The 18,668-nt window shown below is 33.6% G+C and overlaps 2 protein-coding genes and 1 pseudogene across 3 annotated transcripts; all 3 read right to left on the bottom strand.

Annotated features, from left to right (window-relative positions):
- Positions 1-114: 114 nt before the first annotated feature.
- Positions 115-2,268, bottom strand: LOC106308036 (annotated as a pseudogene).
- A 1,228-nt stretch (positions 2,269-3,496) lies between these two features.
- On the bottom strand, positions 3,497-5,870 carry LOC106308035 (cytochrome P450 71B8-like). Its single transcript, XM_013745149.1, has 2 exons — positions 4,851-5,870; positions 3,497-4,255 (listed from the first exon to the last, which is right to left on the bottom strand). Exons 1-2 carry the CDS (start codon positions 5,733-5,735, stop codon positions 3,641-3,643), a joined length of 1,500 nt encoding a protein of 499 aa, XP_013600603.1. The 5' UTR covers positions 5,736-5,870; the 3' UTR covers positions 3,497-3,640.
- A 1,282-nt stretch (positions 5,871-7,152) lies between these two features.
- On the bottom strand, positions 7,153-9,154 carry LOC106310564 (cytochrome P450 71B5-like). 2 transcript variants are annotated; one of them, XM_013747796.1, is made up of 3 exons: positions 8,812-9,154; positions 8,255-8,424; positions 7,153-7,767 (listed from the first exon to the last, which is right to left on the bottom strand). In XM_013747796.1, the coding sequence occupies exons 1-3, from the start codon at positions 9,143-9,145 to the stop codon at positions 7,153-7,155; spliced, it is 1,119 nt and encodes a 372-aa protein (XP_013603250.1). In that variant the 5' UTR covers positions 9,146-9,154. The 2 variants fall into 2 exon arrangements, with proteins under 2 accessions (XP_013603250.1, XP_013603249.1); XM_013747795.1 differs by having other exon boundaries at positions 8,255-9,154.
- Between the last annotated feature and the right edge of the window lie 9,514 nt (positions 9,155-18,668).

Raw genomic sequence — 18,668 nt, 5'->3', positions numbered from 1 at the left:
AAGTCATCATTAGTTACACTAGAACATTCCAGTGTTGGATGAAATACAAACATCACTAAATAATTTCTACAACATTCCAATGTCGCAAGCTGAGGAGTACTTGATTAACATAAGACTGACTGAAGATACAAACATTATGAGCATAAATACATATATTTTGATTCACAATACAAACCAGCCAGTAAAACGAAAGACACATGAAAAATTAATACTACCAAACCCTTATTATAAAACATTCAAACACAAATATTGATCTTATATTGTATATAGTAGCATTGCATTTTTTCACCAGCGATGAAGAGTTGGTACGAGCTCAAGAGGGACTTTCTTGGCGATGTTCAAATCTCCAGCTTCGTCCATGTCAATGTCTTCAATAGCCATCCCATTGGGCAAACTCCAATCAAAGAAATAAAGAAGGTTAAGAAGGCCAAGCTCAAGATTAGCCATTCCCAAGGCCATACCAGGACAGCTCCTACGTCCAGCTCCAAACGGCAACAGCTCGAAATGCTGACCTTTGAAGTTGATACTTGTATCTGAAAACCTCTCAGGAATAAATTCTTCAGCTTCAGTCCAGCATTTGGGATCACGTCCTATGGTGTAAGTGTTGATCTTGATCATGCTGTTCTTGGGAATGGTGTAGCCTTGAATCTCTATCTCGGACATTGTTTGTCTCGGGAGCAAGAGAGGAGCAGGTGGATGTAATCTGAATGATTCTTTGATCACTAGCTTCATGTACTCAACTTTCTCTAGGTCTTCTTCTATGATTCTCTCTTTGTTGAATCCGAGTGTTGTTCTAATCTCTTCTTGGAGTTTGTTCATTACTCTTGGATGTCTGGTTAGCTCTGTTATTGTCCATATCATTGTTGTTACTCCTGCGTTTATCCCAGCCAAAACCACATCCTGATAACATGACATACGTATAATTTAAGAGGAAGTAACAAAATGAGCTAGAAAACAAGATCTATAAATGGGTCATAGCAAATCAATATCTACATCTTCACTTAACTTCCTCCCAAAATTATAACCCCGGTGCTTAATTATGTTCAACTTCAAAGATTGATAATCCTTCGGTTTCATATTAAGTGTTGTTGTATAATAACTTTTGTTACAAAATAATTGTTGTTCTATCATTTTAATATAGTTTTTTCACCAATTTATATCTTTTATCCCAAATTAAATTAAGAAAATAATAATGTTATAGAATTTTAATAGTCAAATAAGGGCAAAACCGAATACTTAATCGTTTTCTTAATTTATGTGAAGATACTTAAAACAAAATCTATTTTGCAAAGGATAAAGTATAATTAAGAGAAACTCACTGTCATCATTGCTTTGAGATGATGAGAGGTGACCTTGAAAGAACCTGACTTAGTGGGTCTATTGATCATATCCAACATAGCACTAACTAAGTCTGAATGATCTTGGGTTTGTCCAGCTTTCATATGCTCATCTATCACATGTTGAAAGAAACTGGTGAGCCTGGAAAAGGCTTTGTTCATCCTTGAATGCTGACCCGAGATACGGTCAACAAGCCAGCCGAGACCCGTGGGGAAGAAGTCAGTGAATGCCAATGCGCCTACACTGGTTTCTGCCTCTTGCACCAGCACTTCAACTCTGTCCATATCGATGAAATCACACTCATGGAAGTTCTGTCCGAAGGCGAGTCTAAGTATGACACCAGCGGTGAAAGAGTACAAGGCTTTTCTCAAATCCACTAGGGTTTGTGTTTGGGCAGATTTTGACATTTCCTTCACTAGCAAGTCACCTTCTTCCTCTCTGATATACCTCAAAGACTTTTGCTTTTGCGGACTAAAGAGCTCGAGTCCCACGAGTTTTTTCATCTCTCTCTATTCCTCACCATACTGAGTGAACCCAATGTCTTTGAAGTTGTAACTAAACAACTTCAAACCGGCCAACTTAGGTCGGCTACAAGTCTCCAGATCATGAGTCTTGAGGACTTCTTTAGCTGCTTCCTTGGAGGATAACACGACCACAGGGACGACACCGAAACGGAGAAGCATCACTGGTCCATGTTCTAAAGAGAGCTTGTGAAGAGTACTGTGAAGCAGTCCTCCAAGCTGGTGCAAGTTCCCGATGATGGGAAGACCCGTAGGTCCCGGGGGAAGCTTCCTTTTCGAGGGTAAAAGCTTTTTAAAGATGATCAAAGCGACAAGGGAGATGAAGAGGAAAAAAAGGTAGATAGACATAATTATTATTCTTACTACTACTATTGATGTGGGATTAAGCATTTTGTTTTCAGAGAGGGGATATATAGGCAGTGCGATGCATGTGGTTAGTCTTTTGTATTTAAATGAATGTTTTATTTATTAAATCAGATGAACGAATCAATTAAGGCAACTGTCTCGAGTCATATCATGTTCTTGGTATGTAGCTGGAGAAAGTGACATCTCAAAAACACAGGTTAGATATATAGCAGTCTCTCTAACCAAACCGACAGCATACATAACGTGACAATCAACAAATCTAACATTTTAATGAATCTGATTCCTGTAACCAGAAACTAATTAGGTTTTATAATTATATATATATATATATATTTAAATTTCATATAATATGGGAAATATGAAATATTGGAATTCTTAACCTCAAATCAGGCTTGCTCTTTTTTATAATATATAAAGATGATTTTCCGTTGGATTTTTCTTTTATATCTTACTAAGAATCAAGATGAACAACCCTTATAGGAGGAGATGAGAGAAAATAAAATTATACATATCTAAAATGTTGTAATGTATTTTTCTTATAAATGGATGTCACATATATGATCCAAACTCTGACCACATAGAGTTTGGATCACATTGTTATCTTCCATTTATAAGAATATATAGGATAACCATTTACTTTATTTGGAAAGAACGCAACTCTTGTAGATATTTGGGTCTTTGGATAACTACAGAAGCGCTTACTAGGCAGGTTGATAAAGCAATCTGCAATAGGATATCTTCGCTGAAGTACACTGGGTATCACAAGTTGGAAGACTTGTTCCGTCGATGGGTGAAAGTATATGTTCGACAATAGGAGCTAGAGGTTTTTAAAATGATCTCAAAAAAAAAATTTTACTTTAGAACTTAGTTTACTCTCTTTTCATATGTAAATGTCCATTCATTCTTTGATTAATAAATATAAAATTTAATAAAAAAAAAGAATATATAGGATAACATTTAAGATGTGTGTAAAGTCTTTACACAAAATCATGTCTCATGTTGACAAAATATCAGAATAAAATAGTTAACATACTATCAATTTATTACTACCCATCTATTTCCTCAAAATTATATGTAATCTAAACTTCTAATACATAGACTTATCTAAATTATTCAAGAGATTTCTTGAGGAAATAGATTGTTCGTAATAAATTGATCGTATGTTAGTTATTTAACCATTTATTTCTGATATTATGTCAGTATGTGATCCAAACTCAAGTCTCAACCCACAAGTTTTCGAATTTAGATCAGTACAAGTCTTTTTGAAGATATAAGCATATTAATTATGAACATAAATATATAATTACTTCAAATACAAGTCATCCAGGATAAACGTCGAACAAAAACGAAATGAAAAAAATATATATTAAAATCCGAATCTTATGTATACGTATTATATTATTGTATTTGTGTGTTTAGAAGCGATAAAGAATTGGTATGAGCTCGAGAGGCACTTTCTTGGCGATGTTTAAAGATCCGACCTCGTCCATGTCAATGTCTACAATTTTCATTCCATCGGGCAAACTCCAATCAAAGAAGTAAAGAAGGTTAAGAAGGCCAAGCTCGACGATGGTCATTCCCAAGGCCATCCCGGGACAGCTCCTACGACCAGCTCCAAAGGGCAAGAACTCAAAATGCTGACCTTTGTAGTTGATAGATGTATTTAAAAACCTCTCGGGAATGAACTCTTCAGGGCTATTCCAACATTGTGGATCACGTCCTATCGCGTATGTGCTGACTTGGATCATGGTGTTCTTAGGAATGTTGTAGCCTTGGATTTTGATGGCCGACATTGTTTGTCTTGGGAGCAAGAGAGGAGCAGGTGGATGTAATCTGAATGATTCTTTGATCACCAGCTTCATGTACTCAACTTTCTCTAGATCTTCTTCTCTGATTCTTTCTTTGCTGGATCCTAGTGTTGTTCGTATCTCTTCTTGGAGTTTCTTCATCACTCTCGGATGTCTGATTAGCTCTGTCATTGTCCATATCATAGTGATTACTCCCGCATTCACACCCGCCAAAAATACATCCTGAATTAATTAATAACACAATAATTTACATTTCTATTTTATTAAAATAATATATTTTTTTGAAACTTACTTTCACTTGTGCTATTTTATGATTTTTGCTATTGAAAATTTTAGATTCATTAAGGATAATATTGTCAGATCAATTTTTTAAATCAATAATGAATATATATTAAATATATATATTAACTGTGGTAAAATTTTATATTTATTTTATTTATCTATTTTAAAATAATTAAATAATTTATTATACAATTTTAAAATTAATTATAAGTTAATTAGCTATTAAATCTTAATTTTATAAAATGAAAATAATGAAGTAATTAATTTTAAAATTTTAAAAATTTTAAAAACAAAATAATAAGTATTTTCTAATATTTAATATATTCCCTATATAATTTACATATAACCAAAATAATGATGTGCATTCAAACGGAGATAGAATCTAGTTTATTTTTAAATAGAAACAAAAATAAATTGAACAATAAGATAATAAGATGTGTATCCTGCGATTCAAATTATTATATTGAAAAATAAGATGTGTGTATCTTGCGATTCAAGTTATTATATTGGTACTACAAAGTTTGTGCACACTCACTGACATGACTCCTCTGAGATGATCGGAAGTGATCTTTAAGGAACCAGTTTTGGTGGGTTTATTAACCATATTCAACATGGCACTGACGAGGTCTGAGTCTTCCTCAGGTTGTGAAACCTTTAAATGATCATCGATCACATGTTGGAAGAGACTAGTAAGTTTGGAAAAGCCTTTGTTCATCCTTGAATGCTGACCAGAAATCCGGTCTAGAAGCCATCCAAGACCCGTGGGGAAGAAGTCAGTGAATGCCAAAGCGCCTACGTTGCTCTCTAATTCCATCACCATCTCTTCTACTTCCTCCATATCTATGAACTCGCACTCATGGAAGTTATGTCCAAAGGCGAGTCTAAATATGATCCCGGCCGTGAAGGAGAATAGAGCTTTCTTCAAATCAACCAGGGTTTCTGTTTGAGCAGAGTTTGATAATTTCTTGACCAGCAAGTCACTCTCTTCCTCTTTGAGATACTTCAAAACCTTTTGATTTTTGGGACTAAATAGCTCGAGTCCAACAAGCTTTTTAATCTCTCGCCATTCCTCACCATACTGAGTGAACCCAATGTCTTTGAAGTTGTAACTAAACAACTTCAAACCGGCCAACTTAGGTCGGCTACAAGTCTCTAGATCATGAGTCTTGAGGACTTCTTTAGCTGCTTCCTTGGAGGATAACACGACCACAGGGACGACACCGAAACGGAGAAGCATCACGGGTCCATGTTTTAAGGAGAGATTGTGAAGAGATTTGTAAAGCAATTTTCCAAGCTGGTGCAAGTTTCCTACGATGGGAAGCCCTATAGGTCCCGGAGGAAGATTCCTTTTTGAAGGTGAAAACTTTTGAAAGAAGAACAAAGAGAGAAGGAAGAGGAAACTTAGTAATAAGAAACTCATTTTCTTGTTTATGTTTTTATCTCTCTTGTTCTCTGTTTTTGGAGTGGAGAGCAATTTGTTCTCAAATAGGCAAATATTTAAACCAATACATGTGGTTAGGTTTTTCCACAAAACCAAAGTTTTTTTCAATTATGTTAGAAACTTTTGATTTAAACAACTCTCTGGAGGCATATCTTGTTGATGTATGGATGGAGAAGTATAAGTCCCGTAAAACACAGTTTAGTTATAAAGACCTCTCTTTGACCAAACAAACAACATAACGTTGCGATAGAAAAAGAAAACATTATTGCGGAAGTCGGAACTGATCGATATGTGTGTAACCACCAAAAAACATGTTGTAGATCATCAAATTTCTAATTCTTTTTTTTTTTTGGTGCAACTAAAGTTTCTAAAGTATAATTGAAACCACTAGAAAACCCCTTCAAACTTATTAGCTTTAATTATCCATATTCTTACTAGTTTTATTTTGTTCCTTCTACCAAATCACGTAAAGCCTTTTTAAAATATTATTTACGAAGTTTCAGTTTAAGAATATCTCTCCAAGTTCTTAAAATAGCAGAATACAAATAACTATTTTCCCATTTTAGTGATTTAATTGTGTGTAAAGCATTATTCTTTAAATTCTTCGTTTTTTGTAAATTAACAAAAAACAGATATAATTTTAAAAATTTACTATTCCGATCCTTCCATTTTAAATTAGGTATTATTGTAAAGTATTTTTTTTTTACGGTTTTAATGCAGTTTTGTATTAATTTATCTGTTTTATCTACGATTAAATTTTATAAAATAATAAATAATATAGAATTCTAATATATAATTAAATAAGAAAATAACTGAATATTTTATTATTTTAAATTTGTGTGGAAAAACTCAAACGATATCTGATTTGAAATGGAGTGAGTATTTATGTATTAAAACATTTTGGGTCCAAGTACCATAATTAATACTTCGGTTCAATCTTTGAAGAACATTATAGAAGTTTTGACTCCACAGTTTTGGTATTTGGTAGTGTATTTTACAAGTAACTAAAAGAAGACTTCATACTTTTGAAAACCATTTTTTTATAAATTCGTTGTGAGTTGTGTGACTAAGTTATACTTTAGTAAGCCTTTTTTCTTCTTAAATCTTGCGGAAGCAATTACTTTAATGTCGTGTCAACTTCTTTTTTGTTTGTCAACGATGCCTATATCAGCATAACACATTCAAAAGACCATCTCAATAACAGAAAATGAAGGATAAAACTTTAGATTAACATATGTATTAATTGTAGACATTATTAAAACATTATTGGTAAAATACCGATCACAAGACATGATAATGATAAGCTTAAAACAATTTTAGATAAAACAAAGCCACACCAATAGTATTTAGACAAATATGTAAAAATATGTATCTTATTAAAATGATAACATTCTCTTCACCAGCGATGACGAATTGGAACGAGCTCTAAAGGAACTTTCTTGGCGATGACGAAAGCTCCATCTTCTTCCATATCAATATCTTTAATGGTCATTCCCTCGGGAAAACTCCAGTCAAAGAAGTAAAGAAGGTTAAGAAGGCCAAGCTCAACGATTGTGATCCCTGTGCCCATCCCAGGACAGATCCTACGTCCGGCTCCAAACGGCAATAACTCAAAATGCTTACCTTTATATTCGATAGGGTTATCGACAAACCTCTCGGGGATGAACTCATCGGGTTTGGTCCAGTATTTGGGATCACGTCCTATCGCGTAAGTGTTGATTTGGATCATTGTGTTCTTGGGAATGTTGTAGCCTTGAATCTTGACGTCGGACATTGTTAGTCTTGGCAGCAAGAGAGGAGCAGGTGGGTGTAACCTGAATGTTTCCTCGATCACTAGCTTCAGGTACTCAGCTTTCTCTAGATCTTCTTCTGTGATTTTCTCTTTGTTAGGTCCGAGTGTTGTTCTAATCTCTTCTTGTAGTTTCTTCATCACTCTAGGATGTCTGCTTAGTTCTGTCATCGCCCATATCATCGTGATGGCTCCAGCGTTGACTCCAGCCAAAAATACATCCTACTCCAATGATATACAAATCATTTCAATGGTTTTGTATTTTTAATAGGATATCAAAATTTAATTAGGGAGCATAAATGTGAACCAAGTCAAAAAAAATTCTAGACATATTCAAAGCCGGCGGATCTTATATTTTGAAACCATAAACATTTACTAAAATCTTAAATGATAAAATATTTTCATAATTTGGAAAAAAATCTGAATGTATATAACTTCTAAAATATTTGAGAACCAAAACAAATGTTTCAAGAGACAGTGTCAGATCCGGTCCTTGACCTATTATCAGAAACAAGATAATTGTTCATATATTAAGTTACGTGCCTTCCAAGCTATAATTTTATTACAAAAATCAATAATTTAGTAATATTTTTCTAAATAGTTATTTTTCCATTCATATGTATGTCCAAGTCAACCATGATTGAAATTTAAGTATGAGAACCCTAACCTCAAAATAAAACGTTCATACTTAAAAATTATTAGTACTCACCGACATGACTCCTTTGAGATGGTCATCAGTGACTTTGAAAGAATCGCCTTTAGTGGGTTTACTGATCATATCCAACATGACGCTGATGATGTCCGAGTGATCTTGGGGCTGTCCATTCTTCAAGTGATCATCGATCACATACTGAAAGAAGTTGGTGAGTTTGGCAAATGCTTTCTTCACCTTAGAATGCTGCCCAGAGAGCCGGTCTATGATCCATCCCGCAGGGAAGAAGTCAGCGAAAGCCAAGGAGCCGAGGCTGGTCTCAGACTCTAGCACCAACTCTTCCACTCTCTCCATGTCCACGAACTCACACTCGTGGAAGTTTTGCCCAAAAGCAAGTCTACAAATGATGCTGGCCGTGAAGGAGAATATTACTTTCCTCAAGTTAACCGATGATGAGTTTTGTGTCTCATCAACAGCTTTTGATACTTTCTTGACCAACATTTCACTCTCTTCCTCTCTAATATATCTGAATGACTTGAGTTTCTTCTGGCTAAAAAGCTCGAGCACCGCGATTTTCCTCATCTCTCTCCATGTCTCACCAAAAGGAGCGAAACCAATGTCTTTAAAGTTGTAAGTAAACAACCCGGTGCCTACTGTTTTAGGTCGGCTACAAGTCTCGAGATCATGAGTCTTGAGCACTTCCTCAGCTCCTTCTTTGGAAGAGACAACGACCACAGGGACTACCCCAAACCGGAGAGACATAACCGGTCCATGTTCCTGGGAGATTTTATGAAGAGATTTGTGAAGAAATCTTCCAAGTTGGTGCAAGTTTCCGATGATTGGAAGACCCTTCGGTCCTGGAGGCAGCTTCCCTTTGGATGATGAAAGCTTGTTAAAGAAGAGTAAAGAGAGAGGGAAGAATAAGAGGAAACAAAGGAAGATAGACATTTTTTATTGGTGGCTAACTTTCTTCTGGTTTGTGTTTGAAGTGAGGAGTAACTAATGAGTTCTCAAAGACAATATATAGAGCCACAGAGGCAATTCATGTGATTGGATTTTTGACTAATTCAAAGTTTCTAAAGTAAATTATTTTTCCTCTTTTTATGTCAACAATAAACTGTTTATTATATTGAAGTTTGTTTTAAGTGTATCCTATCTTGTAATAGGTATATTTCATGTTCTGAATGCTTATTTAAAGGTATTAAAAATTGTGTTAGTCCAAATGTAGTATATTTCAATTTTTATTGAAATGTTACTTTGAGTAAAAACCCACTTAAATTGACATAACGTTGTTAACAAGAAGGTTTCACTCTGTTATACTTTTAAGTGAAAAGGTGTTTTCAATCAAGTAACCTCTCTTGCAACACATATGTTTGGTTAAGGCTGGGACTTCGGGTATTCATGTCGGTTCCGAATAAGACTTCGGGTATTCATCATATTAAAAATACAAAACAATGAAATGATTTTTATATCATTGGAGTAGGATGTGTTCTTGGCTGGAGTAAACGCCGGAACCATCACGAGTTCTCAATCGGTTTCAAGTAAAAGCCGAAACCAAACCGATATCTATGAATAATCAACATTAATACCTATTGGATAAATAGTTTATGACCGAAATCAAACCGGTCCATTTTGGGTCAGATCCAGTTCGAATTTTCGGTTCCGATTAAATGTCGCAGGCCTATGTTTGGTAAACACAAAATAGTTCTATGTATTTTTTTTTTAGAGAATTCTTACAAGTAAATCTTCAAAACCTCCTAGACCAAAAAGTGCATCGTCAATTATTATGGCTGACTGGCTAAAATCGGAACATGCTACAAATATAAAAACATAATTGTATGAAAGATATGTACAATAAAGATTCTCTGCTAGTGTTATGGTTGTGTATATTACATTACTATTTTGACAGAATGCATATTACTGAGAAGAAGAAAAATACAAGAGGACAAATATCCCCCTTTTGTACAAATCTTTATCTAATAATGTATCCACTCGATGATAACGCGCGCCCTGAATTTTTTTAAAAATATATTGTACTTAAATATTATAAACAATATGCATTTTGTTATTAATAATCATTTTTACATTTGATTAGAGGTGGACATTCGAGTACCATTTGGTTCAGTTCGGTTCGGTTCCTTGTGGGGCTGGTTCAGTTCGGATCTTTGCGGGTCTGGTTTGGGTTTGGGTTCGGATAGCCTATTTAATTTTATTTCAAAAATTAAAGTACATATATACTTTAAAATTTTCAAAATCTAAAAATAAAAATAATACATAACATATATATTTGAATAATGTATGCCAAAATACTTAAACTTAACATAAAAATTGGTTGAGCTTAAATATTTGGATAGGAAATCAATAGATATTTTAAGTATTTTAGGTATTTTAAGTATTGTTTAACTATTTTAAACATGTACTTATAATTATTTGTATATATTTTCAAGTATTTTGGACAACTTAAAAACATCTTATATATTTTGCATATTCTTTTTGATATTAAATTTAAAACTAATTAATATATTTAAGTATATAAATCTGGTTTGGATATATTCGAATACCCAAAATATTTTGATACGGATCGGCTTCGGTTTGGTTCTCTAGATACCAAAATTTTGAACCCATTCGGATATCTAACCAATTTTGGTTAAAGTTCAATACTATTTTTTGGATCATTTTTGGTTCGTTTTTTTTTATTCGGATTTTTTTGTCCAACCCTATATTTTTGTTGTGACAAAATTTTAAACGAAAATGATGATGTATGGTTCATATTGATTTTGGGTATGCAATAATTTTAAATCAAAACACATTTTACTACGTATGTGGCTCATTCAGTTAATCACTAAAAACTGTTTTAGACCCATTTAAGGAAAACAATGGGTTGAACTTAAAAAAGTTATAATTTCAGATTGTCAATCGACACTTCCAAATATTCTCTCTTGGTGTTGTGACGAATAGAAATGGGTTTAGGGTTAGGAAATCAAATTTGTTGTGCATTTCATGTTCTCGTTAGGTGATTTCAATAATTCTTCTAAATAAATCTTAGTTGTATCGATCTCTTATAAGATTTTCGAACAATATTAGTTAATAAAATCTTACGCATGCAAAATTGTTTCTCAATTAGGATATATGAGATTAGAGTAATCACACATATCAACACAATACCTCTTATTTATTTACAATATATTTACGGTAAATAAATCAAAATAACCATTTTATTTATTTTATATGGTATATAATTATATTTCAATGATATTGACATAAATATAAAATATTTGAATATAAATATTTATCATTGAGACTTTCTACTCACATGGTTTTATTAACATTTGCATATTTGATGTAACAAAAATTTAAACCATTAAACCCAAAATTTTCAATGTGATATTTTTTGATGCAAATTTTAAAATTAAAATATTAAGGTCTCAATACTCTTTCAATGCAAATTAACATATTTATATATATTTTAAATGGTACAGTTTAATTTAAAAATATTGAATATATATATATATATAATATGAATATATGTTAAATAAAAATTCATATTAATACCATTTTATGATCATTGTATCTTTTTATAACAAATAAAAATTAAGCCATTAATCACAAAATTTTCAAAGAGACTTTTAACATTTTTTGTAATTTAAATTCGTTTTAAAAACTCAAAATATAACATATAACAAAAATTCTAATTTTTTTTTTATCATATGGTTATTGTGATTAATGAGGCAGAATACAAAAATTGTTACCAAATATTTATTATTCATAATCATTAATTGTCATATATACGTTAATCATATTAGGTAACATCGTAACTTTTATTTAAGGAAAAAATATACGCTTCTTATTTTTTTTTTGATAAAAAAAAGCTGCAATCCCAAGGGATCGATCCAGTTACTAGTAGACACAACAAACGTGTCACAGACCACTAAACTATGTTTTTTTTTTTTTTTACGCTTCTTATATTTCGGATTAATATAACATTTCTTAGCAATTGAATTTTTGGAACTACAAATTATTCAATTGATTCTTATACTGGCACGTAAACCAAATTAACATTCTAACTAGTTGATGTCCCATACTTTGTGCAGACTAATATATATATATATATTTAACCATTTTTAATTCTACTGTTCTTTTTATTAAAAGTATTAAATTAGATATAATTTTAAATTAATAATATAAAAAGAAACCTTCAATATTCATATTGATAATCAAAACATTTTCTATAGTAATAATCAAAACAGGAAACTTGGATTTGAAATTAAACATTTATCGTATTTGGACTGGAAAAAAAAATCAAGTGGCACTGAAAGAAATTATAAACAATTACAACTAAGCATGGGCGTTCGGGTACCCGTTGGCGTTCGGGTCAGTTTTTTCTTATTTCGGTTCTCTTTTATAACACCACCTAGGTCCTATTCTAGTAAATTTGCAAGTACGAGTCGAGTTCGGATATAACACATCGGGTTCAAATCGGTTTTGTATCACATCATAGAACCCATAAAGTAATCATATATCATTCAGATTCGGTTATATCAGATCGGTTCGGATATACCCGAAATAAAATCTAAAATTTAAAAGTAAAACATAAGAAATATATATTTATTTATATATAATTAAGTATTTAAGGTAGTTATTTAAATTTTAAATACTTATTGTTAGATAACTTATCAAAATAAATATGAAATTGAATATTTGAAGTATATATTCATGTTTCATATAATTATATTGTATATTATTTTGGACATTCGAATCGGTTTCTTTGGATATCTTTTTGGATTTTTCGGTTTTTTTGGTTTTTCAGGTTACCCGTTCGGGTTCGGTTAATAGCACTTCGGTTTCGGATATGTTTTGTACCACCTTACAAGATCCATTCGGATATTTTTTACATTTCGGACCAGATACGGATCGGGTTTTTCGGTTCGGATTCGGTTCAGATTTCGGATTTCGGGTTCCGTTAGAGTCACAAAATTTACTCCATGACCTAGACCAGTTCATCCACTATCTCGTCCCGCTAAGTCAAGGCCAAAGGCTTTGCAACCCATACCTAGAGTTAGCGTTTTCCGTTAGATCAAGGCCTAAGGCTTTTCAACCCGTACCACGACCTAACGTTGTGTTAGACCGGATTAGTCAATATCAAAGTACTCATGATGCGCATATAAGACAATTACTTTTATTGATTCAAGAAATATCCATACATTGATATAATTCGAGACCGGTCCCGACCTAAAGCCAAATCGAGTCAACTAAACACAAATCCACAATACCATTAACAAAAGGCATGAAAATCTACACTGGGAGTCCTAACGTCCAACACCAAGCCATCCAATCATCCTTACCTAAAGCTACCTGCAAAAAGAACAACGAAGTTGGATGAATAACCTAATGTTACTCAGCGAGTTACATTCCCCATCTAACAATACAACCCCTCGCTATCCCACCCCAAATAATCTAAAGCGAGAAGTTCACCTAACAATAAATCAATCCAATTCAATAGATAAGCAATATCAGAAATACCCAACAGATAATAATAGCTAGATAATTAACGATATAAAATCATAACCTCTAATGACTAGCTAACCACTCGAAAGCAACTCAAACTAGGGTTCAACATTCCTATATACTATATCTACGGCCCTATGTGACTTAGTGTTCCTCCTCTATCCTCGGCAATATCCAATCTCCCTACCACAAAGGCCAGAAGAAGGAACCGAACGCGGCCCACAGTACGTTCGGGTCACCGCGTGACAGCCCCAGTACATTCGGGCCACTGCCGGTTCTCACACGACGATTGCGGCCCACAGTACGTTCGGGTCACTGCCGGTCCCTACCCCGTCGTGTAACCACTCAGCCATAGGCCATGACCCCGCCTCTCTGAGTGTTCTCGATCCAGCAAATAAGGGATTACCTTGAACCTGCTGGGTACGAGGTCGAGGAAACACTAATCAACCCCTAAACAAGCCCAGCATGGGCGGGTTACGCACATACTGTATGACACCACTCTCTAACTCTACAACACTAACCACTAGCTCAAGTAATCCGGCCTATATGGCCTAAGACTACAAGTACTACAATCAATAAAACTAAATAACAATATCATAACCGGTTAGTCACTCCCTTACCAAGAGCTGACTAACCTTAATCACTCAGCCCATTAATGAGCAAGCAAGCATTAATTAACAAAAGCATTCAGCATTTGCTAATTAACCAATCAACCTAACTATTAGCATGCTACTACGATTCTCAAGCAATAACTATGCATGCTATTAACTCAATCAACATAACCTCAACTATTAACTAATCAAACCGTTACTCAGTTAGACCCGGCCTCCTGCCATGATCCAACTTCCAAGTAACGGGAACTTGCACGAAAACAAGTCAGCAATCAATTGATCATAACTTACAGTTCTTTGGCTGAACGTGGCCTTGACCCCAAATCCGTCTTCTGCGATCTGAACCCTTTTCCCGACCTTCTCAAGTAGACCCACGTCTGGACTGGTCTTGAACTGATCTAATCTTCACTTGACTGATCTTCACTCGATGGACCTTCAGTTGGACAGAACCTTCCCTAGGCGCTGACTCGAAATCAGTAGAGAACTGACCTCGAAAACTCTCTAAAACTCTCGAAATAGCTCGGAAACTCTTGCTTTCTTTTTTCCACTTTTCTCTCACGCTTTTAACTTGGTTTGGACAGGTCTGGATGTGTTGAAATGATCTGGGGTCGTGGGGTATATATAGGAGATAGCAACCAATCAGCTTCAGGTTGGTGGCAGCCCGTGTGTCGCTTCGCATGGCTCCGGACGCATGTGCGGCGGCACCTTGTGCTCCACATGGCTTGCTGCATGTCTCAGTCACATGCAGGACGACACACCCACGTCCAGATGGCCTTCCGAATGACTGGAACTCATGCAAGGCGCCACAGCAACTCACACATGGCTGGCCGCATGCTTCGGTTGCATGTGTGGCGACACCTCGTGCTTGGTCGATCCACCTCGTGCTTCTACATGTCAGGATGCATGTACTGCTTCCATGCACGGCGACACCTCGAGCTTCTATAGACATTCAGCCTGCTGGACAGTTGACACCACGTTCTGATCACTCACAACAAGCTACCTCGTGCTTCTCGGTCCATTCGTCTGATTTCGACCCTTCCGGTGAATTTTCGTCATGTGATCAATCCCAAGTATTTCTCTACGCCCTTTCTGATGCTCTGAATATTTTTAATAAATTCCACTTGATCTCTAAACTTGAGAGAAAATATTTTCCGAGCTTCCGGCTTCCCCGAAAAATTCCATAATACCGAAATTATGGTTTTTGCCCAACTTCGGGTCTTCCTGTCATGCTTCCAAAAGTGGCATGCTTCGAACGTCCTTTGGATCAATCTACCACATTGTCTAACCATGGTCTAGTGGCATACTTGACTCATCGTTCAAACAAGAACAATCTGATCGCCCGCGACTCGACCACCCAAACATACTCGACCATTTTTTATGGGTTTCTACAGAGAGAGTAATGATCTTGTAAACCACATCGGAGGCGTTTTCCGATACTTCATAGTGGATGTTGTGGATCATGGATCCACCTCAGATGTAGTGCGCTGCGGCCGTGAACTGGGTGAACAATTCTTAAGTCATGAACAAGGATGAATCGTATGAGTAGTGAAAGAGACATGGGTATTATGAGCTTGTATTCCGCAAGTGGGTATCATAACCCCCAAATTTTGAATTATATTTTTTCAAATTCGAACTTTTTTATAAATTCTTTTTTTTGAATTGTTTTTTTTTTAATTTTTTTTTTTGAAAATCAAAAATTATGTTTGAAACTATTTTCAAAAATTTTAATATATTTTTAAGTATTTATTTATATATTTATTAGAATCCTAAATTTCATATTTCAAAAACCTTATTTCAGCCATAGTACTATAAATGTGGTATTTGTGGCAATTTCCCTATCTTTTTATATCTAATTGTTTTCGAAAAAGTAAATACATGTACAGAATATCAACGAGAGAGATTTTTCATCTACCTAGTATTATACTGTTATTATTAATAAAAAAAACGCTATATATACTAACATGGTCCCGCTCAAACACACCACAAAGTTCTTTAATTTTTTTTATTAATAATTAAAATGTAAAACTTAATATTAAATATATAACCAAAATTTGTTCTTAATAATATAGTATTAAATAATCTAATTTAAAAACATATAAAATATTTCACTGATAACAAATTCAAATTTTGAATAACTAATAATTTGTAGTAATACATATTAAATAGTAAGTTACATTTAAAAATTAATTAAATACACAAAAACGTTATTTTAACATGAGGATTGTATTAAATGATCTAATTTCCTACCATATTTTATATGTTTTTAAATTAGATTATTTATAAAAAAAATAAAAAAAAATCTAATTTGGCGGTCCTAAATTCTAAATGATACAGTAACTCTTTTTATAAGAAAAATCCCTCTCAAGTCTCGAGGCCTCCGTAAATTATGATCTTCTATAAACCTTACAATAGACCTTTAAACACAACAATAAAAGTTATCAAAAGAAGACCTTATATTCTGTTTTTGTCATAATTTTTCTTGTGATATCTACGGAATTTGTCATTTGTCATCTTTATGATTCGGTTCATCCCTTACTTTTTACCAAAATTTATTTTTATTAAAACCCTTAAACACAACAAAAAGAAGAAGGTGAAAGCGTGTGTGTGTATGAGTACGGACGGGTAAACCGCGTCCACGAGTCCTTTTTCAAAGAACTTCCAAATAAATTTAATGTGGCAACTGACAAGAGACTGTGGTTATAAAATATACTTGTCAATTATTTCTTACGACTATTAAGTTTTTGAAAACTTTATTATTTTAATTCGACAATTCTATTTTGACTATAAATGAATATTTTATTTCTTTTTATTAGAAAGTCACAAGTTATCTTCAAAGTGTGCAATCTCAGAGAGATAACTTATAGATGTGTCAAATGTTTACTTCTTCTTTAATTTGTTCAACATGTTTACTTCTTCATATTTGAATCTTTGGGATGAAAAATTATAAGATATTGGATATTTGATAAGCATTTGACCTGCTTTAGTTTAATACATATTTTTCTACATACCTAGATTTTGAACGTATTCCGAAGAACATATATAGAAAGATAGACTAAGGTTTAAAGAAACATGAAATAAAAACATGAATAAAAAACTGAAATTCATCATACATGTTATGTTAACAATCTAACTTTCAGATAATATGTTTATATGCATGTACTTTTGGAATATCTAACCAAATCTAAAATTAAGAATACGTATTAGTTAATACCTCCTTTTTGGCGATGGTCACTAGGCATTGGTATATCTTTATGAGCTAAATAGGTGAGTAACCAAAATGAAAAGTGTAGTGAAGAATATAGCCATGTTATTCTGTTATTTAATCCATTGACTATGTGATTTTCTGTTGATGAAATTGACCTCAGGAAAAAGATTAAACAGATTCACAAGAAAGAGAAATCGACAGCATGCTTTCCGTATTATGGTTTACATATTTTATTATTATTTGTTGTTATATAAAAATAAATAATGAGATCCATTTAATTTGGTTATAGTTTAATGTTGTTAAAAGAATTAGCTATAGTTTAATCAATAAAAAATTCTATTCAAAATACATATAATATTTTGGCGTCAAAAAAGTGAATAATTATTTTTCTAAAATAATTGACTGATCTATCATTTAAGTTTAAGATGGTTTAAAAATAAGATTATAGTAGAACAACCAACGAAATACATATCTTTATGAAATGTTTTTGTTGTTTTATCTAATGAATTTGTTGTTTTACTTTCTGAACAAAGATGGCAAACGAAAAATCTTTTTTACAATTATGCTCTTCAGATTAGATAGTTTTTCTAATTTTTTTGAAAATTTTGATGATATTTCTGGATTTCGTATCATTGATACTGAACTTTTTCACTCAGTACCAAAATGTTGAAAAATGATTAAAAAAAAGAAGCTTTTAACATCCATTGTAGGCCTGGGCATCCGGGTCTTCGGGTCGGGTTCGGGTCGGGTATTGTCGGATCCGGATCCTTCGGGTCCTAGCAATTTAGACCCATATAGGTACCTATAACTTTTCGAGTCGGTTCCGGGTCGGGTCTTGTCGGGTTCGGGTCGGTTCGGGTCTATAATTTCAATACCCATAAAATACCCAAAATTTTCGGGTATATTTCGGATCCGGGTCGGTTCGGGTATTTAGGACCCGAAATAGACCCGAAGTACCCGAACTGGACCCGAAAACTCTAAAAATACCCGAAGAACCGCAAAAATACCCAAAAATTTATCCAAAATCAGACCCAAAAATCCAAAACATACCCGAATTTTACCCGAATACCCAAATTATATTTTCTAAAAATCTAAAATTTCACCAAAAACCTACAATTATACCCGAAAATCCAAACCCGAAACTTTAAAA

Source organism: Brassica oleracea, chromosome C8 (genome assembly GCF_000695525.1).
Source record: "Brassica oleracea var. oleracea cultivar TO1000 chromosome C8, BOL, whole genome shotgun sequence".
Classification (NCBI taxonomy): Eukaryota; Viridiplantae; Streptophyta; class Magnoliopsida; order Brassicales; family Brassicaceae; genus Brassica; species Brassica oleracea.
This window is presented reverse-complemented; position numbering and strand designations above follow the sequence as displayed.